This window comes from Staurois parvus, unplaced genomic scaffold, assembly GCF_062004578.1.
Source record: "Staurois parvus isolate SC_StPar_1 unplaced genomic scaffold, SC_StPar_1.0 ptg000894l, whole genome shotgun sequence".
NCBI lineage: Eukaryota > Metazoa > Chordata > Amphibia > Anura > Ranidae > Staurois > Staurois parvus.
This window is the reverse complement of record NW_028318690.1, coordinates 2973753-2998043: the sequence shown is the minus strand read 5'-3', so window position 1 is coordinate 2998043 and position 24291 is coordinate 2973753. Positions and strand designations below refer to the sequence as shown.

Here is a 24291-nt window from a genome sequence, read left to right as displayed (position 1 = left end):
TAAATTGCTTGACGTGTCTAGAGGTGTCAGAATAAGGAGAAATATATTTGGCACCCCAGCAGGGTCCCTCCAGCGGTGCAACCTGGGCCCCTGCAGCCTCCTCCGTAAGCGGCTCAAGGCTGTAGGTGAACTCCTGCCTCCTGAATGTACAAGGTTAACAGCCCTGCATTGTACATAATGATACCAAGAGACAGACCACAGAATGGAAGAGGAAAGTGACAGAGCTAGCTGAAACAAAGATGCAAGGTAATAGTGATAATGCCTGTTACTGTACCCCCTAGACATAAACAAACATTTAAACTCTTACAGCGCGGGAGGAATCTTTTCCAATTTCCAGAGCTGGGCTTGAAGAATTTGCGTCAGGACCACCATCTCTTCAGAAAAACTTTAGCCCATCTTGCATTCCTTTCATAAACCCATTTGCCCATTATACTCTGCAATTTCCCATTCCCATTATGTTTAGACCTGGTAAATAAGGAGCTATGGAAATGTTCTGACTTTGCATGGTTTATATCATCATCCCTCATCATAGAATTCGGTAACTTCATTAGGAACAGCATTTCAAATTTAATATGTACCTCGCTCTGTAAAACTGCAAAATTTTCAAAATGGATGCCCACGACTTTGTGGTTGCCTTAGAGCGTTTAACAGCTGACAGCAGATTTTGTGCCTAGAAGGCATCCTCTGACTTTCTCCAAACTTGTCTAAATGTAGGAAGCAAGGTGAAAGAAGACTTTCCCCGGGGCATATTAACGTTTCCATTATTTAGGAGCCCAGGCATTATGCATCATACACTAGATTTTGTGCATAGGTCTTAGGATACAAGTGGATTCTGAATAGTGTCCTGGCATGTATTCCAGCTTTGCGTGGATAACATACTGTGACGTCAGCTCATAGAGCACACCTTGACCAGTCTCCTCTTGATTGGAGGTTTTCAAAGAACTTCATGAAGATGTCTAAATAGGACAAAACTGGTCCAGGTGTGGTCCACGAGCGGACATCACTTCCAGCGATATCATATCCTACTGTTGGAGCACATGCCGGTTTCTTACACATGCATAGCAGCAGCCATCTTTTCCTCCCTATGCAAGCCATACATACCCAGTGCTGGTTCTTATAGGCACCTACAATTGGGAGTGTGAATTTTTTACAATACTTTTGTGTTTTAATAAAATCTAAATGGTTTTATGCTGCAAGATCCTCCCTGGTACTTTATTTGCATGCATGATGGTACACCATCTGAGATGGACCCATAAGAACGAGCCATTGTAGTCTCACCCAATATATGATTTATAAATATATATATATATATATATATATATATATCGCCAAACGCAAGCGCTACTGACCTGACTAGAAATAGTAGGTCAACAATCTGTGACGGATGAATGTCTGTCTGTATGGGAACACTGGAAGCACTGATGTGGAGCACCTATTTTGTTTACACCTGCATGAGCACTTTATCTGGGACTTTTTACTTGGATTGATTCACTGTTTACATGACTACTTAATCTTAAATGTTATATTGTATTTCTGGTCTGTTATGGTCATGTTTTAGATTTTGTTGATGAAGGTTTAGAGCAGCGTGGTTTATTTATGAAACTCGCTTTTGTACTCAAGTGTTTTGAATATATAGCACTTCTTTTAATCCTCAGCAGCTAAATTCACAGGAATCATTTATTTACACATTTTATGCACTTTAAACGTACCATTTCCTGGGCGCTGGATATTTTTAGTCTCTCCCCATGTACAGTAATATACTTGAACAAGAGGTCAAATTGTAGCAGACATGGGAAAATATGAAAATGTGTATTTTATTGCATAAAAATAGCTAAATGATACATAATTTCCATTACACCATGACGTTCTTTATAATGAGGACTCCGCAGTGAATAAAAAAGGGAAGGGGTACAAAGTATATATAAAAAAAAAAAAAAAGTTAAACCCCAGTGACTCTCAGACCTGTTTCACACTAATGCAATGCGGGAAATGCAGCGAATCCTGTGCGTTTCCCACACCGCATTGCAATCACACGATGTCCATGCAATGTTAAAATTAATGACACCCAAAACAGATTGCAAAATGCAGTGTAAATGCCAGAAATCAGATTGTATCATGTGCACACCCATGCGATGTGAATCAGGTGCGGGGGGGGAAGGGTCCTGCACCATTTTAGTGTGGATGCAATAAGATTTCAGCCATACAAAATGTACGGCTCAAATCCAGGGTTCAACAAATCCCTGGCGCCAGGTCACTTCAGTGGAAAATCACCTCCCACAGACTGCAGTGGGAAAATCACCTCCCACAGACTGCAGTGGGAAAATCACCTCCCACAAACTGCAGTGGGAAAATCACCTCCCACAAACTGCAGTGGGAAAATCACCTCCCATAGACTTCAGTGGGAAAACTCCTGTCAATAGCAATCCTATGTGACCACTTTTCTCTGCATGCCACTCTATCACTTGCAAGTCTGGAACGCACCTCTACAAACTTACAGGACCCTTTTCATAATGGTGCTCAAAACACAATGCGTGTGGATATATTTGAACCTCCTCAATTAGGAACACAAAATATCTAGCCTCTTATGCGAATCGGAGGTTCACACATGCCATTCTGGATTGGTTGTGAACTAGGGTGGCTCCATTGACACCTGTGCAGAATTGCTGTGATTGCAAAAATGCAGATCCAGGTGCCATTATTTTCAATACAGCCTAAAACATGATGCAGTGTTGTTGTGATTGTCATGTGGCAAATGGCATTGTGTGAAGTCCTGGGCGCCGACAACGCACTATACACTAAAAAAAAAAAAAAAAAAAAAATTAACTTTTTTAGCTGGCTTCTAGATTGAAAGCAAATTTGTCAAGCCCTGCTCAAATCGCATCGCACAGACATCGCATGTGATGTACACAGGAATGCAGTGCAATTCCTGTGCGAATCAAATGCAATGTCCTGCAAGTGTGAACCTAGCCTCAAGGTATGCTAAATAGAGACCAGCATAGACGGGCACAGAATGGCATCTTTGTGGGTACTGCTAAATTTAGAACTTAGGTTATGAGAGATTGCACAAGAATACAGAGATTCTCCGCTTAAACTAAAAGTAGAACTTCAGATTTCTCAGGGTTACAAGTCTTGCACCGTCTCCTATCTGCAAGCAGCAATGGAATCCTCATTGTTATTCTACAAATAAACCCACACTTATGTATGTTTCCCAAGCAAACATGTTTATATCTATAGAGGTGGGAGGGGAAAACACAACCAAACTCCTCCAGCACATTAGTAACAGGCCACATTTATCCAACTCTGCAGACTATGATTACCCACTGAAATTAGTCAACTGGAGTTATCTAGTGAGCTCATATATTACTCATAGATCTAGTGGTCTCATGTTTCTGATACTTTTTGGTTTCACCAGTGGATCCCTTTTAGACTGGATACCACATAATATTTTCCAACACACAAGACTGCTATTCAGTGAGAAATTGGGAAATACTAAGAGAACACTGATATGACAAATGACAGGATGCTTTGGAATGTGGAACAAAAAAATATTTGGATACAGTTTATAACCAAAATGTCCATCTTTTGTCAAGTAATAAACAGACACTTGCCAAGACCCCGTGAGAAAAAAACCCCAAAACTCTGAGACGATGAAAATTATATACACTGCTCAAAAAAATGAAAGGAACACTCTGAGGCTGCGCGCACATGGGGCGTTATAATAACGCCGGTAATGTTAGCTATGTAAAGTCACATTAAAACGTGACCTTTTCAGCGGTTGTTAGCATTTTTGTATTAGCGTTTAATGGTGTTTGCGGTTTTTTAGAGGGTTTTTTTTTTTTTAAACCAAAAAAAATTTTTTTTTCAAGTCAAAATTAGTCCATAAACGCTGGTGTGCTGCGATTTACCGTGTTAGAGCGTTTTTACAGCTAAAAAACACCTTTAAAAACCCACTAGTCCTAAGTTTTTTTTTTCCAGCTGAAAAACGTCCCTGCCAAAAAAATGTTGATTACAGTCTAGGTGTACATGGACACATAGGATAACATACTGGGGAGTTTACTGGCTGTAGAAAAAAAATGTCAAAAGCCAAAAACAGCATCTGTAAAACGTCCAGTGTGCATGAGGACTGAAAACACATCAGATCTCAATGGGGAAAAAGATCATGCTGGATATCTATACGGATATGGACTGGGTGATGTGTTAGGAACATAAGGATGCCCCATTGTTTGATCGGAACGGAAATTATCAACCTACAGAGGACTGAATCTAAAGACACCCTGAAAATTAAAGTGAAAAAATAATGCAGCAGGCTAGTCCATTTTGCTGAAATTTCATTGCAGCAACTCAAAATGGTATACCATAGTGTGTATGGCCCCCACATGCTTGTACGCATGCCTGTTGTTGATGGGGCATGCTTCTAATGAGACAAATGGTGTACTGGGGTATTTCCTCCCAGATCTGGACCAGGGCATCACTGAGCTCCTGGACAGACTGAGGTGCAACCTGGTGGTGTTGGATGGACCGAAACAGGATATCCCAGAGGTGTTCAATTGGATTTAAGTCAGGCGAGAGTGGGGACCATTCAATGATATCAATTCCTTCATCCTCCAGGAACCGCCTGCATACTCTGCCACATGAGGCCAGGCATTGTCGTGCACCAGGAGGGACCCAGGGCCCACTGCACCAGCGTAGGGTCTGACAATGGGTCCAAGGATTTCATCCTGATACCTAATAGCAGTCAGGGTGCCATTGTCTAGCGTGTAGAGGTCTGTGTGTCCCACCATGGATATGTCTCTCCAGACTATCACTAACCCACCACCAAAACGGTCATGCTGAACGATGTTCCAGGCAGCATACCAGTCTCCATGGCTTCTCCAGACCCTTTTACGTCTGTCACATGTGCTCAGGGTGAACCTGCTCTCATCTGTGAAAAGCACAGGGCACCAGTGTCGGACCTGCCAATTCTGGTGTTCAATGGCAAATGCCAATCAAGCTCTATGGTGCCGGGCAGTGAGCACAGGGCCCACTAGAGGACGTCAGGCTCTCAGGCCACCCTCATGAAGTCTGTTTCTGATTGTTTTGGTCAGAGACATTCGCACCAGTGGCCTGCTGGAGGTAATTTTGTAGGGCTCTGGCAGCACTCATCCTGTTCCTCTTTGCACAATGGAGCAGATACCGATCCTGATGGGTTAAGGATCTTCTACAGCCCTTTCCAGCTCTCTTAGAGTAACTGCCTGTCTCCTGGAATCTCCTCCATACTCCTGAAGACCGTGCTGGGGGACACGGCCAACCTTCTGGCATCATGGAGGAGTTGGATTGCCCGTGCAACCTCTGTAGGGTCTAGGTATCGCCTCCTGCTACCAGTTGTGACACTGACTCTAGCCAAATGCAAAACTAGTGAAAAACAGAAAAGATGAGTAGGAAAAAAAAAAGTGTCAGTGGCTTACACCTGTAAAACCATTCCTGTTTTGGGGTTGTCTCATTGTTGCCCATCTAGTGCACCTGTTGTTAATTTCATTAACACCAAAGCAGCTGAAACTGAAAAGTGCTCCTTAAATTTTAATTTGAGCAGTGTGTGTACTTATATAGCACCATCAATTATGCAGTGCTATATATATATATATATTACACATACATACATTACATATATACACACACACACACACACACACACACACACACACACACTAGTAATGGTGTAACAGGTTCCATGTGGTGTTTCAGGACACAGTTGTGGTTGTGCACCCCCAAATCATGTATAGAAGAGTACTCACAGCTCATATGGCTTGCCCAGAGACCTGTCTCTAGTAGAGAGTATGATCTGACCTGGGAATTTTGATGAAGTGGAGATGTGCTGCCTTCATAGATGAAAGTCCACAGGCAACCGTAATGGAAGCCCCTTGAGCTCTTACCATAAGGAAGCTTTGACTGAGTAAGTCATGTCTTAATATTGTGTTCTTTACCAGGCAACACACCTAAACCCAGAGATTTAACATTTTCCCAAAACAGTTACATTCGAGGCATATGCTGTGAATGAACTCACAAGTATTTGTGTTGTCAACTGAACGGTCAAGCCAAGAAATGGCTGATGCCATAGCTGATCATATGTGCAACACCATGGCAACTGCAGATTAGAGGCAAAGATGGCAGCTTCCATGGCTGTAAAGGAGAGGAGGGTTTAGCTACACTTCAAGCTTAAAGTTAATTATTTGTGATAGCAATGACATGAGGTGATGGGGTGTGGCCCAAACTCCAGTCAACACTTCACTGATGTAAAGGTCACTAACCTGAAGACCTAAAGACCTTCAGCCCTACACAAGAGCTGCCCACATTTCCATTCAACTTTTCCAGTACAGCTGTTGCAGTTTTTTTGGTGGTTTGACTTTGCCACAGATAAAGTTTTTTTCAATGGTCTATACCAGCAGTCACTAAAATGGTGTACCGCGGTCCGTGAACGGCCCCAGCAGCGCTGCCGTCCAGACCACCAGCCCACAATGACAGATCCGCCACTGAGCAGGGTGGTCATCATGGCAACATGACATCACGCGTGTGCCCCGCCCCTTTCAGCTCATTGTCTCTCTGACTCCCGCTCCCTGCCTGTACACAAGCATCCAGCAAGGATCCCAGCACAGCTTCTGTCTGCCCTCAAGGTAGGGTGTAGTCTTACAGGGGCACTCTGATGGGTACAACATAGAATGTGCCCATCAGAGTGCCCCTTATTTTATGTTAAGGGGCACTCTGATGGGCACATTTTATGTTAAGGGACACTCTGATGAGCCCATTCTATGGTAATGGGGCACATACTGTGGAAAGGGGCACTCTGATGGGGACATGAGATGGAAAGGGGCACTCTGATGGGGACATGTGATAGAAAGGGGCACTCTGATGGGGACATGTGATGGAAAGGGGCACTTTGAGTGTAAGGGGGCACTCTGATGGGAATACCTGATGTAAGGTGGCACTGTAATGGGGTACTTGATGTAAAAGGGCACTCTGATGTAAAGGAGCATTCTGATGAGAATACATGATGTAAAGTTGCACTCTGATGGCGACACCTAATGTAAGGGGGAACGCTGATGGGCACACCCTATTCGGACCTCAGCCAGAAGAAAAAAAGTTTAGTGACCGGAACCTCCTTGAATTGTAATTCAATACCCCTGGTATATATCCTCAAGTGGGTTTCTTAGGTTGGTCTAGCACCTGTCCGGCACTCATGGTAAAAGACAGGCTGTGAAGACTGTGCCAGGTTACTGTTTAGGTGTTAAAACTAGATAAAACGGTGCTTATTGCTTAAAAAGTACCTAGCTTAAACTCATCACAGGTGCACTCAAAAACACCAAAATATATGTGCTCAAAAAAATTCTCAATATAGTTGCACTGTATCTATAAATCAACTATGCAAACAAAATAAAATATAACTCCTATTCACAATCGAATACCATCACCTCTAGTGTCATTGAAAAAAAAAAAATAAATAATAAATAATAATAATAATAATAATAATAATAATATATATAGATATTTAAACAAAAATGTGGTGGGTTCCACCACCTCTGCAACAATGCATGCTTTGTTTTTTTTGCCTTTTGGATCAACAGTGGATATAGTTTATATGGAGGTTTTGTGTTTTTTTTTTTCTTTCTGTTTGTCGAACTGGACAGACTTGTGTCTTTTTTTTCAACCAGATTAACTATGTAACAATGTAATCAAAGTCCATACACGTGAAACTTGTGTTTCCTGGCGAGTTCCACCACCACTCCAATAATGCAATTAAATGTAGTCCATCCACATGAAACTTATCTATTTTTAGTGAGTTCCATCACCACAAGAACATGCAGCCTCTTACCAGTTTGTTAGACACTCAAATTACAGGTGGACTAAATAATGTTCTGTATCAGGGGTCCAACTCCCCAAACTTGGAAACCACAGGGCACACCAGCAAGAATCATGGCAGCAAGATGTCTCTAAGTACTTGGGAATCACAGGGTACACCAGCAAGGAGCATGGCAGCAAGAGGTCTCTAAGTACTTGGGAATCCCAGGGTACACGAGCAAGGATCATGGCAGCAAGAGGTCTCTAAGTACTTGGGAATCACAGGGTACACCAGCAGGGACTCATTACAATCACCTCTCCTCTTCCATGCATGTCAATGTTGCAACAGAAATTAACAAAGTGAACACGTTTCACTGTGGAATCCTGTTAAACTAATATACTGTGTATCTAGTCACATAAGTGTATAATAGTTCCAGCATCACCACCACCTTCGGCGAGCGTGATGACATCACCACAGACTCCACCCTGATGCATTTCATTCAATGGGATGTTCTCAAAGGGGGGGGGGGGGGGTCGACTGAGTTTTTTTTATGCACAGTTGATTTATCATTGTATAGAGATTCAAGTTCTTGATGTATACACGAGTCTTGAACACCCAATATTAGGTTCTATTACTTATTAGTCAACCTTTTTTATCTCATTAAAAACAACCTTGCATTGGATATTGCTTACATTGAAGCAGCACAACTTTTTTCATTATATTGGTAAAAGCAATGTAATAATTAAATGTTCTCCCAAGAAAACCATTTCTTTGCAATAAAGCAAAGCCCTTCTCGTGGAGACACCAATAATCCTGTTTCTGCCCTGTTCAGGAAAACACCTTTGTTACACTCAAATAAAATTCTATTGCTTCACCAAATCAGTGACAAACCCAGAACAAACACTACACAGCTGTGATTAACAGGATAATAGAAACTGTTTATAAAGTGTATGTAACCATAGCAACAACAAGAAAAAGCACTTTCTTGAAGACATATACAAAAAGTAAAAATTGAGTTGGCTCCATTAATGTGGTCTGATACAGCTGGCTGCTCCAATAGCATGGTACATACAAGTGGGATAGCCTAAGGAGAATGTGGTGCGCTCAGCATATTTTTGCCATTAGTCATAGGCCACAAGTACTGCAGAAATCTTAGAATATAGAAATCAAAGTATAGGACTACAGGACTAATATGGTCAAAACTGTAATTATTTTCTTCTCTACAGAGAGCAATTCTTCCAGTCACGGCCCAGGGGAGTTCACGGTTACAGGCCCTAAGACCCCATGAACACGGATGTCTATAGGATGCAAAGCAGATAGCAGAAAATCCTCAGCCAAGCAAGTGAATGGCTGTACACAGCCATATTCAAGTAAACCATTTTCCTGCACATGAGCGTATGGTGTATTTCCCCAAAACCTCTACGTTTGTGTTTGGGGAAATATGTTGTAAGTGCATGTAAATGCTGATACAGAAGCCATCAGCAGTAAAGGATAGTTTCATCTTTCTCCACGTTACACCTGTATTTAGGGTGTAACATGTTGAGCATCCACCACCACATCCTGTCATAGGGCCCCTCCTTGTGGCAGCTGGTGGGGACCTTCTCCCGGTACCCTCTGTCAGTATAAAAAAAAAGTGGTCGCGCAATGCTCCGCTTACACTGATGTGTCATTCATTAACAGAGTTCTGCGAATGAATGCCTACAAGTACCATCAGCCTTTGCAGCTGAGAGCTTGTAGTTCTCAATGAACTGTATGGGCATTAGTGAGCACTTTTGTAGTCTATTGAGCTTCCTGAACTTCAGTAACTGCCTGTATCAGACTTGGTGCGGGCAAACGAAATGCGCTTGTGACCTACGTTTAGGGGTGTTAACGGACCCCCCCAGCAGATCGCAAGGGCATTGCGATCAGAATGCAGTGCGGGAAGCTGCACGGAAACACGGCATTCTAGTGTTAACGAGCCCTAAATTCCCCCATTCACATCTGAGTTTTGAAGCTCAAAGCCCTAAAAACACTCTACAACCAAAATCCAATGCTCTTAAATTGTTCCAGTTCACATTTGAGTGTTCAGACACCTGTATCGGACATTCATGAGAATACTTCGGGAACAAAAAAAAAAAAAAACCATAAAAAAAAAAAAAAACATAAAAAAAAACACGTGTTACCCAGGCAATCTTGTAAAAAAAAATAAAATCTCTGGGCAAAACATGTGCAATACAGCTCCAAAAGAGACATCTGTATGGTACTTCACGATTGAAAAACACACTCAAAATCGTCTACCCAGTGTGATCGAGGGCTTGGAGCCCATGTTTGGGTAAAACATTTCTTTTAAAAATCAGCACATGGTACTTACACTAAAGCCTGCTACACATGGTAAATTGCTTTTTCATTCAGCCCAGCAGGTTGAATGAAAGGAAACTGAGGAGCTCAGGAGGAGGTTGCTGTACTGACAATATGATTTTAGTACAGCGATCTCCCCGCTGAGCTATTATGTTCTGACAGTGGGATTGCCAGAACACACGAGTCAGCACTCGCAGCCATTGACTGAGAGCATTGATCAGATGCTGATCAGCTGCTGGTTTTCCAGCAAGCTCATTTAACAGAAGCTGAGAGATCGACTTCTGTGAAACAAGAGCTTATACACACAGGCCGATTGTCAGCTGGTATCTACTGTACCGGCTGATTTCAGCCAATATTCAGCCCGTGTGTACAGGGCTTTAATTGGAAGTGTCCCTTGTGGTGGCACCAGCTGTCATAGCTGAAATCCTCTGTACTCTGCCCCACTCACAGCCGAACTCTTCCAGTTAACAGAGCTGAGGGAACTGTGACCCTTTCTGCCCCCCTCCTCTTCTCATAGAAGCTGCACTATAGCTTCCATAAATGAAGAGTGCTAAAAATCCTGGCGTTTTTATCCAGAGATATCCTTTAGCCTGAAAACATACAACTAATGCATCCAACACATTGAAGGCCTGGTAAACTACATTCTAATAATCATAATAATAATATTATAATACAGGATTTATATTGCGCCAACAATTTGCACAGCGCTTTATAAAATGAAGGTAGACATTACAGTTACGATACAATTACAAGACTACAAGAGAAAACAGAGGGCCCTGCTCGTTAGGAGGAAGGGTTCAGTGATACAAAAGGTAATAGCTGTGGGGGGGATGAGCTGATGGAGGAAATAAATGGCTGTTTACTAGGTAGAAGCAGGATAGGCTTCTTTAAAGAGAAAGGTTTTCAGGGATCGTCTAAAAGGTGGATAGATTAGGAGAGAGCCAGACAGATTGGGGTTGCGAGTTCCATAGGATGAGAGAAGCTCCGGAGAAGTCCTGGAAGTGAGCATGGGAGGAGATGACACAAGAAATAGAGAGCAGAAGGTCTTGGGAGGATCAAAGAGAGTGATTTGGTTGATATTTTGAGACCAGGTTGGTGATCTAGCTGGGGGCAGAGTTGTGGATGGCTTTGTAAGTTGTTAGTATTTTGAATATATTGCATTTTTGTGCTTGTATTTAGATATCCTTTAAACCAACATAAAGAACACACCATCTCTGCAGACAGTAACTGGTCAAACTAACAGCTTTCGAATTGCACTGCATGAGGCTCAGGCTGTAACTACCTCAATATTACATAGGGGTCAAAATGACCAATGCTTAGTAATAATTCTGTATTAAGGACCCATTCACATGGGCTCAGAGGACCACAGCCCCATATTTTATTCAGTGTATTTCTGTACCCGGGAGTCACAGGTGTTTGTGTACACCCTGTACAAATAAATGACAGGCTGACAGATGCCCTGGCTGTACGAACATCTGTGTGGTTACCTGTGTACAGTGAATGAGCTCTTAGAAAGGGAAAGAGTTGTCATTTCCTTTTTTCTTTTAAAAAAATTTGGTGTGATCTGCTTAATGTGTATAGCGCGATCAATGCATTTTAAAGTATATGCAAGCAAAAAAGCCTACATTTACAGCATCATGTCTCACTACATACACTTTCTTTTAAGCAAATCATTTTTTCAGTATGTTGCAAACTTTTTTACCTGGAGATCCTGCCAGTAAACAGCATTTAGCAGCAGCATTGTCAGTCTGCTGTGTGCGGGGCCGGCTGACCATTTGGAAACTCGGGCACTGCCCGAGAGCCCGGGGTCAGTAGGGGACCCCATGAGATGTCCCTGGTACCTTTTTCATAGGCTTTTTTGAGTTTGGGCAAGGACACAGGGGCCCCATGATCCCCTATTGCCCGGGGGCCCCATGAGTGGTCAGTCCGCCCCTGGCTGTGTGCACTCCTGTTGACTGCTGGGGTGTCTTTTAGGTCAATGGGGAGACGGACCAACACCCAACTAAAGGAGTGCAGCAAACCAAAGACACTGCTGCTAATTGCAAAACGGTGACTTAGCATTGTCAGGCTGCAACAGGAAGTTCGGTTATTGGCAGGATCTTCAGGTAGAAAGTTTGAAACAAATTAACAAAATTAGCTTTACTTAAAAAAAAACGAACAAAAAAAAAACCCAAAAACATATATACATAGATGCTAAACATACGGTTAAAGAAGTTAGAAATTAAGTCCTGCTAGATCAGCTCAGGCTGGCCCATTTTACAGGTAATGCATTAAAAATAAGTGACTATACTGTTTAAAATCCAGTGAGGCACTGTCTCATCCTGCTCTGGACAGCCTCAGTTGTCATGTATTCTTGGCACTGTGCCGATAATCATTGAGTTACTATGAGTGGTCTCCTGAGAGCTTCAAGATTTATGCAGGCCATAGATGGGTCGTTTATCGGCCGAATTGTCAGCAGAAAAACGAAAAATTGGTTGTTCTGTTGCCACGAATGCTTACAAAAATCGGCCGTTTTTCGTAGATTTTCCAGCATGACCGATAAAAGAAACGAGGAGCCGCCGTTGAAAATCGGCCGACGACATTGCCCACCAACGGTGCAAATATCGGCCAATTATTCTTTGGGACGATAAACAACCCGTCTATGGCCTGCATTACTGCTTCTAAAGGGGGAGAAAACAGGCATACCACAGACTGTGCTGAGGAAGTACAGATTTGGGAGAAAAAAAAAAAAAAAGCAGAAGTAAAAAGGCCAAACTCTGGTGCCATGGAGAAACAGAGTTAAACTTGCAAGGATGGTGTCTTATCTTATCTACCCGATATTCTCCTTTCTATTTCAGTGCAATGAGAGTCAAGATGCACAATCAAAGTGCGAAAAGTGACAAATAGTTTTGAGACCAAGGATAGGGGGAAAATTCACAGTATGGAAGTGACTGCTCTGGGCTTCAACAAAATGGCAGCCGCCAGCAAGAAGACACAGGAACAATGCTGGAGGCGCACACTAGTTTTGGTAGCATAATTATTAGTCCTCATGCACACTGGACGTTTTTACAGCTGCTGTTTCTGGCTTTTGACTTTTTTTCTACAGCCAGTAAACCCCCCAGCATGTTATCCTATGTGTCCATGCATAAAGACTGTAATCAGCGGTTTTTTGGCTGGTAAAACACCCCAGAACTAGTGGGTTTCTAGAGGAGTTTTTTAGCTGTAAAAATGCTCCAACGCTGAAAACCACAGCAAAGTGCAGTAAATCATGGCAAACCAGCTTTTGTGGACTTTTTTTGAGCAAAGAAAAAAAAACAAAAAAAAAAAAACATAGCTAAACACTAATGCAAAAATGCTGAAGAACTTATGTTTTTAATGTGACTTTGCACAGCTAACGTTACCAGCATTATTAATACGCCCCGTGTGCATGGAGTCTTAATGTGTATATTTTTTAAAGAACATTAATTGTTATCAAACTGTTATGAGTAGAGATGAGCGAATTATTCAAAAATTCGATTCGGCTGATTCGCCGAATTTGAGGAAGAAATTCGATTCGATGCGAATTTATTCGCTGCGAATTTAACTTATAAAAAGGGTTTCTAGGCTTCAGAGAGCCTTTATATTAGTGCAGAACACTGTACCTTTAATTTAAATGCCCTTGGAGATGAGGAAGGATGAGAAGGATGAGAAGAAGGAGAAGGAGAAGGAGAAGGATGAGAAGAAGGAGAAGGAGAAGGAGAAGGATGAGAAGAAGGAGAAGGAGAAGGATGAGAAGAAGGAGAAGGAGAAGGATGAGAAGAAGGAGAAGGAGAAGGATGAGAAGAAGGAGAAGGAGAAGGAGAAGGATGAGAAGAAGGAGAAGGAGAAGGAGAAGGATGAGAAGAAGGAGAAGGAGAAGGATGAGAAGAAGGAGAAGGATGAGAAGAAGGAGAAGGAGAAGGAGAAGGATGAGAAGAAGGAGAAGGAGAAGGAGAAGGATGAGAAGAAGGAGAAGGAGAAGGATGAGAAGAAGGAGAAGGAGAAGGATGAGAAGAAGGATAAGGATAAGGATGAGAAGAAGGAGAAGGAGAAGGATGAGAAGGAGGAGAAGGAGAAGGATGAGAAGAAGGAGAAGGATGAGAAGGAGGAGAAGGATGAGAAGAAGGAGAAGGAGAAGGAGGAGAAGGAGAAGGAGAAGGAGAAGGAGGAGAAGGAGAAGGAGAAGGAGAAGGAGAAGGAGAAGAAGGAGAAGGAGAAGGAGAAGGAGAAGAAGGAGAAGGATAAGGAGAAGAAGGATAAGGAGAAGGAGAAGAAGGAGAAGGATAAGGAGAAGAAGGATAAGGATAAGGAGAAGAAGGATAAGGATAAGGAGAAGAAGGATAAGGATAAGGAGAAGAAGGATAAGGATAAGGAGAAGAAGGATAAGGATAAGGAGAAGAAGGATAAGGATAAGGAGAAGAAGGATAAGGATAAGGAGAAGAAGGATAAGGATAAGGAGAAGAAGGATAAGGATAAGGAGAAGAAGGATAAGGATAAGGAGAAGGAGGAGAAGGATGAGAAGAAGGATAAGGAGAAGGAGGAGAAGGATGAGAAGAAGGAGAAGAAGGAGAAGAAGGAGAAGGAGAAGGATGAGAAGAAGGAGAAGAAGGAGAAGGATGAGAAGAAGGAGAAGGAGAAGGATGAGAAGAAGGAGAAGAAGGAGAAGGATGAGAAGAAGGAGAAGAAGGAGAAGGATGAGAAGAAGGATGAGAAGGAGAAGGATGAGAAGAAGGAGAAGGATGAGAAGAAGGAGAAGAAGGAGAAGGATGAGAAGAAGGAGAAGAAGGAGAAGAAGGAGAAGAAGGAGAAGAAGGAGAAGAAGGAGAAGAAGGAGAAGAAGGAGAAGAAGGAGAAGAAGGAGAAGAAGGAGAAGAAGGAGAAGAAGGATGAGAAGAAGGAGAAGAAGGAGAAGGAGAAGAAGGAGAAGAAGGAGAAGGATGAGAAGAAGGAGAAGAAGGAGAAGGATGAGAAGGATGAGAAGAAGGAGAAGAAGGAAAAGAAGGAGAAGAAGGAAAAGAAGGAGAAGGATGAGAAGAAGGAGAAGGATGAGAAGAAGGAGAAGGATGAGAAGAAGGAGAAGGATGAGAAGAAGGAGAAGGATGAGAAGAAGGAGAAGGATGAGAAGAAGGAGAAGGATGAGAAGAAGGAGAAGGATGAGAAGAAGGAGAAGGATGAGAAGAAGGAGAAGGATGAGAAGAAGGAGAAGGATGAGAAGAAGGAGAAGGATGAGAAGAAGGAGAAGGATGAGAAGAAGGAGAAGGATGAGAAGAAGGAGAAGGATGAGAAGAAGGAGAAGGATGAGAAGAAGGAGAAGGATGAGAAGAAGGAGAAGGATGAGAAGAAGGAGAAGGATGAGAAGAAGGAGAAGGATGAGAAGAAGGAGAAGGATGAGAAGAAGGAGAAGGATGAGAAGAAGGAGAAGGATGAGAAGAAGGAGAAGGATGAGAAGAAGGAGAAGGATGAGAAGAAGGAGAAGGATGAGAAGAAGGAGAAGGATGAGAAGGATGAGAAGAAGGAGAAGGAGGAGAAGAAGGAGAAGGAGGAGAAGAAGGAGAAGGATGAGAAGAAGGAGAAGGATGAGAAGAAGGAGAAGGATGAGAAGAAGGAGAAGGATGAGAAGAAGGAGAAGGATGAGAAGAAGGAGAAGGATGAGAAGAAGGAGAAGGATGAGAAGAAGGAGAAGGATGAGAAGAAGGAGAAGGATGAGAAGAAGGAGAAGGATGAGAAGAAGGAGAAGGATGAGAAGAAGGAGAAGGATGAGAAGAAGGAGAAGGATGAGAAGAAGGAGAAGGATGAGAAGAAGGAGAAGGATGAGAAGAAGGAGAAGGATGAGAAGAAGGAGAAGGATGAGAAGAAGGAGAAGGATGAGAAGAAGGAGAAGGATGAGAAGAAGGAGAAGGATGAGAAGAAGGAGAAGGATGAGAAGAAGGAGAAGGATGAGAAGAAGGAGAAGGATGAGAAGAAGGAGAAGGATGAGAAGAAGGAGAAGGATGAGAAGAAGGAGAAGGATGAGAAGAAGGAGAAGGATGAGAAGAAGAAGAAGGATGAGAAGAAGAAGAAGGATGAGAAGAAGGAGAATTCCAAGCCGGCAAAAAGTGTATCTGCGGAGCTCTGCAGATACACTTAGCGGAGCTCTGCAGATACACTTAGCGGAGCTCTGCAGATACACTTAGCGGAGCTCTGCAGATACACTTAGCGGAGCTCTGCAGATACACTTAGCGGAGCTCTGCAGATACACTTAGCGGAGCTCTGCAGATACAATTTTTGCCGGCTTGGAATTCTTCTTATGTTCATCCTACTTCTTCTTCATCCTCATCTTCTTCTGAGGATGAGGATGAAGAAGAAGAAGAAGTAGGATGAAAATAAGAAGAATTCCAAGCCGGCAAAAAGTGTATCTGCAGAGCTCCGCTATTTCTGACAGTTCTCTGACATTCACTCCATACAGCGGTTGAAACATTGTATCTATTTGTTTCCATTTATGGAAACAAATAGATACAATGTTTCAACCGCTGTAAATGTGAATGTCAGAGAACTGTCAGAAATAGAGGAGCTCTGCAGATACACTTTTTGCCGGCTTGGAATTCTTCTTATTTTCATCCTACTTCTTCTTCACCCTCATAAGAAGAAGAAGAATGAAAAGAAGAATGAAAAGAAGAAGAAGAATGAAAAGAAGAATGAAAAGAAGAAGAAGAATGAAAAGAAGAATGAAAAGAAGGAAGAGAAGAAGAAGAAGGAAGAGAAGAAGAAGAAGGAAGAGAAGAAGGAAGAGAAGAAGGAAGAAGGAAGAAGGAAAAGAAGAAGGAAGAAGGAAGAGAAGAAGGAAGAAGGAAAAGAAGAAGGAAGAAAGAGAAGAAGAAGAAGGAAGAAAGAGAAGAAGAAGAAGGAAGAAAGAGAAGAAGAAGAAGGAAGAAGAGAAGAAGGAAGAAGAGAAGAAGGAAGAAAGAGAAGAAGAAGAAGAAGAAGAAGAAGAAGGAAGAAAGAGAAGAAGAATGAAAAGAAGAAGAAGAATGAAAAGAAGAATGAAAAGAAGAATGAAAAGAAGAATGAAAAGAAGAATGAAAAGAAGAATGAAAAGAAGAATGAAAAGAAGAATGAAAAGAAGAATGAAAAGAAGAATGAAAAGAAGAATGAAAAGAAGAATGAAAAGAAGAATGAAAAGATTCTTCTTCTTCTTTTCATTCTTCTTCTTCTTTTCATTCTTCTTCTCATTCTTTTCATGAAGAAGAAAAGAAGAAAAGAAGAATGAGAAGAATGAAAAGAAGAATGAAAAGAAGAATGAAAAGAAGAATGAAAAGAAGAATGAAAAGAAGAATGAAAAGAAGAATGAAAAGAAGAATGAAAAGAAGAATGAAAAGAAGAATGAAAAGAAGAATGAAAAGAAGAATGAAAAGAAGAATGAAAAGAAGAATGAAAAGAAGAATGAAAAGAAGAATGAAAAAATGAAAAAATGAAAAGAAGAATGAAAAGAAGAATGAAAAGAAGAATGAAAAGATTCTTCTTCTTTTCATTCTTCTTCTTTTTATTCTTCTTTTCATTCTTCTTCTCATGAAGAAGAAAAGAAGAATGAGAAGAATGAAAAGAAGAAGAAGAATGAAAAGAAGAATGAAAAGAAGAAGTATTCCAGTACAGCAAAAAGTGTATCTGCAGAGAGCTCCGCTATTTCTGACAGTTCTCTGACAGTTCCTTCACATTTACAGCGGTTGAAACATTGTATCTATTTCCGAATAAAAACATCTGTATCCTAAATGGAAACAAATAGATACAATGTTTCAACCGCTGTACATGTGAAGGAACTGTCAGAGAACTGTCAGAAATAGCGGAGCTCTCTGCAGGGACACTTTTGCCGGCTGATCGGGAAAAATCCGATTCGCGCACCCGAAGTATGCTAATATTCGGATTCGCCGCGAATCAAATTTTTCCTGAAATTAGAAACTTTTTCCACTTCGCCTGGTTCGATTCGCTCATCTCTAGTTATGAGTAAAGATCCGCTTGGATTTACACACAATTGTAGAACCTTGTTTCTATGTATAATTTGTAGTTCCTATAACTCAAAGTATGTGCTTACTGAAAATACACAATATTTCTTTTTTATGCAGCTGTATACTATCTGGTGAATGGATGCGTCCCACATTGCGTAAACCACAAAAATATACAGCTGTTATCACTCTTCAACATCTGCAAAGTTTCATTAAGCACTTGGGCAATAAAGGAGACAGAAAAGAGATACAGGGCTCATTTACACGGGTATTTGTTTTCTGCTTCCGGCATGCATCTCTAAAACAGTTTGGAGCAATTAATTTGTATATTATAAATCCATGTTCATTCAGTCATAGAAAAGGGATATAAAAAAAAGGACAAAAAAGAGACATAGGCATGTGGCTATCACTGTTTGGATTGATGATATGGACAGTCTATTCAGATGTTCCCCCTAGGCATCTTGCCCTTCTACAGACCTCTGTACTTCTCTGGTCCCATGCTTCTGAATACAGACTTCTAATGATAGTTCAAGCACCCACTTACACAAAGAAGGGAGGGAAGACACCGCAGGAATGCACACACATTCATGTCTTTACATGAGCTGTGGCTGAAACACTTCGAGAAAATGCAGACTGGTTTTATGTTGTCATCTATCCGCTCAGAGAAAGTTACCTGTTAATAGTCAGAGTCAGATCATCTTCACAGGCCTTGATTTTGTTCTGAGCTTCTAAATGAGTCATTCCATCTGTGTTCTCTCCATCAATGGTGACCACTACATCTCCGGTGTACAGTTCAGCCAATGCAGCCTTGCTACCGGGCGACACCTAGAAGAAGGCAAGACGTTCAGTTATACACCATTCATGGGAATAAGATTCAAACCATGCTGCCAGGGCTGTATTTTCTATATGGTAGTCTTGGGGTAGTGCCTAGAGCAAAAGGGTAAGGCCAAGACTCAAAAGTTAATTGGCATGTCGTTTTCTCTTCTCCCAGTTTTGTCCACCTCTGGGCATTTGTGACTAACCTCAGAACTGTAAGGGCAAGAGGTGCCTGTAAGTGGTAAGGAGTCCAAAAGTCTAGGCCCAACTAAACACCCCTAGAGGCAGGACATGACATCCTTCTAAATGTGCTAACTGGTTGGAGACATTAACAGGGCTTTGTCTTGCCAACCTGAACCCTTAACAAAATGTTCTACTCAAATGTCAAAATGGTTTCTGATAAGCGGTGTTGGTTCTTGCCTTCCTGGTTACTGTATGAACACCAAAGGAAACCACTGCAGACATGGATCCACAGAAAAAGTAAGGTTCCAAGGTTTGAAGTCCACTGAAGACTGCAAAGAGGTCAAGGTGGTGGATGCATGGAAAGATGGAGGATCCTCTACTGGCTTCATCTAGAATGTTGCCAGTATCCTCATATCCATACCTCTTTGAAAAAGAGCCTAATGCTGGTTACACACTGGTCAAAAATCAGTCAGTGTACACAACTGTCAATCTGACTGTCCTTTTGTTGAAAGGACATGCTAGAAAACCAATGGCTGAGAGTGCCGATTAATGTATTCTGGTGCAGGGGAAGCACAGCGGGGAGATCACGATACTAACATCGCTTGTGGTAGTACAGCAATCTGTCCATTTTTTTTTTACTTTCAACCCGCTGAAAAAAAAAAAAAAAAAAAAATAATAATATATATATATATATATATATATATATATATATATATATATATAATAGACTTGCAGTGCATACTGGGCTTTAGGGTGACCATATGCAGTTCGATTCTCATGTACAAAAAATATCTGTTGAGTTCCCAAAAAATCTAGAGTGATTCAAATTTCCCATTGTGCCTGGACAATGCTGCCTCTGCTGCATTGACATTCCAAGCAGAGTTCTCAGCTCTAGAGGGTGGGAGGTGTTCTGTAGTCCAGCAGCAAGAACACTTCTCACTCTTTCCATTTGTCCTGATCAGAAATGCCACTGAGCCTGGAATCACACTGATGCAATGTGGAATTCGCAGCGTTTTCTGTGCGAATTCCACACCGCATTACAATCGTGCCCCATTCAAGTGAACCACTGCATATGTTAACACCCCAAAATCGGTCCACAAAACGCAGTGTGATGTGCAGAATCGGATCGCATAAATGTGAATACCTATGCAATCCGATTCTAGTGTGGAACCAAAAAAAAAAAGGGTCCTGCACCTTTTAGGTGCGGAGGTGGTGCGATTTTAGCCATACAAAATGTATGGTTCCAATCGAACCGCACACAATTCGCATGTGGTTTGCAAAGGAATACAGTGTGAATCACATGCGATATACAGCACTGCACAAGTGTGAACCCAGGCTGAAAGTGAAAGATGAACAGGAAATGAGGGGAAATTCCCTTACTCTATCCAAAAATTAAAAATCTATTCAAAATAAAAAAAACCCGCCCCCCCCCCCCAAAAAAAAAAAAAAAAAAAAACAAAAACTGAAACATAGCCTGGTAGCATTTTTCTTACTGAATTGTTGCCCTTCCAGTGTGTAAAATAAGCCCAATAATTTAAGAATTAAGACTAGCTAAACAGAAATGTGAGTAACCACAGAGAGGACAATTATCCAATAATGTTCTATATTACAGCAGATGCAAAATGTCAGTACAGGAACCGCATTCACAATTCTGATTTCATAGGATTTACAGTATTCTACTGTGCTGGTAAAACACACACTGCACATTTATCCAAGTATCCCGTATAAACATTTGGGGGAAGAAAGTGCTTGAGACAAGTTCTATCTCAGCAAGTGTCATTGCCCATAGCAACCAATCAGCTTCTATCTTTCCTTTGTTACAATTTTCAAAATGCCCATTGGTTGTGCTCCAGTTAAGACAAAGTTTGTCTTAGACACTTTTTATTATTATTATTATACAGTATTTATATAGCGCCAAAGGGTTTGCTCAGTGCTGTACAAGGGGGACAGAACATGAGACAAGACAGTAACAAACAATACACGAGGGGTTCGAGAGCCCTGCTCTTTCGAGCTTACAGTCTAGGAGATTTTTATGAAATCCCCTCATTGTGTTTTTTCATCATGTCTTTTGTACAAACCTGGAATCCAGACATTTTTACGTATTGCTTTTAGCGGTGACATACTAAACATTCTCAGGAATTCGGAAGATGTCTTTTTATGGTCACATATGGGGTAGAGAACAGATTAACATCATATGCGGTCAGCCTGGTGGAGGATATTGCTTCACTCCTTAGACCTGCTTTCATCACCGTGGGACACACACACCACAGTGATTAAAGGCAAAGTCCACCTAAATAATAATAAATGCACCTACACTGATTGGTGCATTTACTGTGCTTTGGAGCCTGTAACACATAGAAACCATCAGTGGATTGTGGGTGCAATGCTCACGCTCCTGCACACTTCCAGCTGCAGAACCATACCAACCTTCATTTATGGGGCTGGAGGAAGTATCAATGGATTACAAGTACAATGACATCACCGCACTGATCCATTGAGAGCTAGGAGTCCCTCTGCTGCAGTGGCCGTGGACAAGTCCCATTGTATTTTTTTTTTTATTTGTATTTTTCCTGTTAACAAATCCTACAGCAGTGTAGACAGAGTTGAATTCAAATAATGACAGGAATGATCAGGGGTATGAACCCCTACATTCTGTGAGGGGGTGGGTTTGGGGGAGGAGGACTGCAGACTATGTTTCAAATTACATCTTAAATTTGGGTGTAACATCAAACATGGCCAGAAAGATGAACTTCTCTTCCAAGTTGAACTTTACTCAAGCAATGATATTGAGCAATTTAAGGGGTCTTTAAATCTTTAAGTTCAAGTGACACAGGATGCGATTTGGAAGGCCCAATCCACCCAAAACTAACAGTTGTGATAGGCTGCTGGAGAGTTATACCTTCAGCCAAGTTATTATCAAGCGGGGTCTATTATTGAGATCTCTGTTTTGAGTCCCAGAGTAGTTCAAAAATCGGGAAAAGCATTATGGTCACTTGATGGAGAAGACTATTTATTTCCTATGATAATTGCCGCCATCTAGTGGCCATAATGCAGTATTTCCCTATTCACTCTTCTGTGTGAATTATTAACATTCAACCAGGAGAGAAAACAGGCTGAACATTTGATGCTGACCTCATTTGCACAGAATGGATGTACATGCAGTTTCATAGAATGAATAGAGCCACATTTTTTTTCCAATACATACACCCCACGAGCAGGGGCGGACTGACCATTTGGAAACTCGGGCGCTGCCCAAGGGCCCGGGGTCAGTAGGGGGCCCCATGAGATGCCCCTGGTACCTTTAACATAGGCTTTTTTGAGTTTGGGAAAGGACACAGGGGCCCCATGATCCCCTATTGCCCAGGGGCCCCATGAGTTGTCAGTCCGCCCCTGCCCACGAGTCTGCAGACTGAGTGGACACAGTGCACTATGGATTGATATTTTTCGGTGCTTTCAAAGTCCTTCTGTTGAAAAAAATGCATATGCATTTCCAGTACGTTTTCTGGTTGGCATAGACCTGTAAAACATGGATATGTGACTACAACAAAAAATAAAAAGCACCAAAAACACAGCCACAGTGCGTTTTTGACCCATATTCCATTCATGGGGAGCTGCGTTTTTGGTGTGGTTTCGAAAAGCACACCAAAGAAGCACCATGCAGGACTATTCAAAACAGTCCACACCCGTAGCATAGTGGTGTGCAGAGTTCCATAGGATTTAAAAGGGAAAATATTTTTATTGCAAGGTATAAAAGGCAGCAAAACACATCAGTGTGAAATGACCCTTACAGGGAAGACAGTAATTATACTGCACCACTGGGAGTCTCCTTTGGGGCTGGTGCATACCAGAATGCGTGTTCCCGTGCAGTGAGCTTTGACAGCCCATTACTTTGAATGGGCTGCAAGCACCTACTTTTTGAAGACACACTACACCACAATGCATGGTGCTGCGGTACCATGTAATATGGTGCAGTTATATGCACTATATCTGCAATCTGCATTAAGGATGCTATTACCAATTTATTGGGACCCACATGCAAATAGCAAGAGCAGCGTGTTCACCTGTGGTGCGGGAAACACACGGAATGCGCCTTTCCCGAACTGCACTGCGGTGTGAACCAGCCCTGAGTTGCTAACCTATATGTTAGCAATTTTATGTGTTTTTATTGGGTTTTTACAATGTTACAAAAATGCATTTCAAGGTCAGGTTTCATGAGTCAGTGTATGAATGTTGTGGGGTGTGAAACAAGTAAACGTATACCAAGCAAAATGCCATTCATCTTGTCATATGGACTTATTATGCATGGGATTCTGAAAAATAGCAATATGCCAGAATATAAACCTTCTTATAATGAACAGGTTTCTGCAGGGGCACACAGAATACTATTATCTATTGGCTCTATTCACACTTCAATGCAGGCTTTGGGTGAGCTGGCGTACAGAAATCTGCAACGTGTCTGTATTTCTCCATCTCACCCACAGCAGTGATTGCATCTTATCAGATACAGTCACTGTTCAGGCAGCCATGGGTGCTTAGGGTGCACGGATACAACAGCAGGCAGGGAAGATTCCTTTATCCACACGGTTATCATTAATGAGGAAATGGATTCAAATTGTCAGAAAATTAGGCCATATGTGGCTACCATAATTATTGATTTGTAGCAGGGGTCTCCAAACTTTCTAAACAAAGGGCCAGTTTACTGTCCTTCAGAGTTTAGGGGGGCCAGACAGTGGCCAGTGGGAGTAGAAAATGTACAGGCATCAGTGGGAATAAACAATGTCCCACCACTATTACAGAGAAGAATACTAGCCCATTGTTGGTATCAGTGGGGCGAAGGGCGTCCCATCACCGGAGCCAGTGGCAGGAATGGCGTCCCATCACCGGAGCCAGTGGCAGGAATGGCGTCCCATCACCGGAGCCAGTGGCAGGAATGGCGTCCCATCACCGGAGCCAGTGGCAGGAATGGCGTCCCATCACCGGAGCCAGTGGCAGGAATGGCGTCCCATCACCGGAGCCAGTGGCAGGAATGTTGTCCTATTGTTGGTGTTTTGGGAGAAATAGTACCCCATCGTTGGTGTCAGTGGGAGGATTAGTGCCCCAAGGGCCAGATAAAGCCTAGAAAAAAGGGCCACATTTGGCCCCCAGGCCACAGTTTGGAGACCACTGGCTTGT

General features: G+C 42.1%; 1 protein-coding gene across 2 annotated transcripts in view; it reads right to left on the bottom strand.

The window, feature by feature from the left end:
• The window catches only part of PDLIM1 (PDZ and LIM domain 1), a 73622-nt gene that overhangs the window by 31183 nt on the left and 18148 nt on the right, over positions 1-24291 (bottom strand). For both annotated transcript variants that reach the window (XM_089656214.1, XM_089656213.1), the window contains exon 2: positions 18794-18945. In XM_089656214.1, the coding sequence (XP_089512340.1) occupies positions 18794-18945 (152 nt within the window). The remainder of the gene's footprint in view (positions 1-18793; positions 18946-24291) is intronic.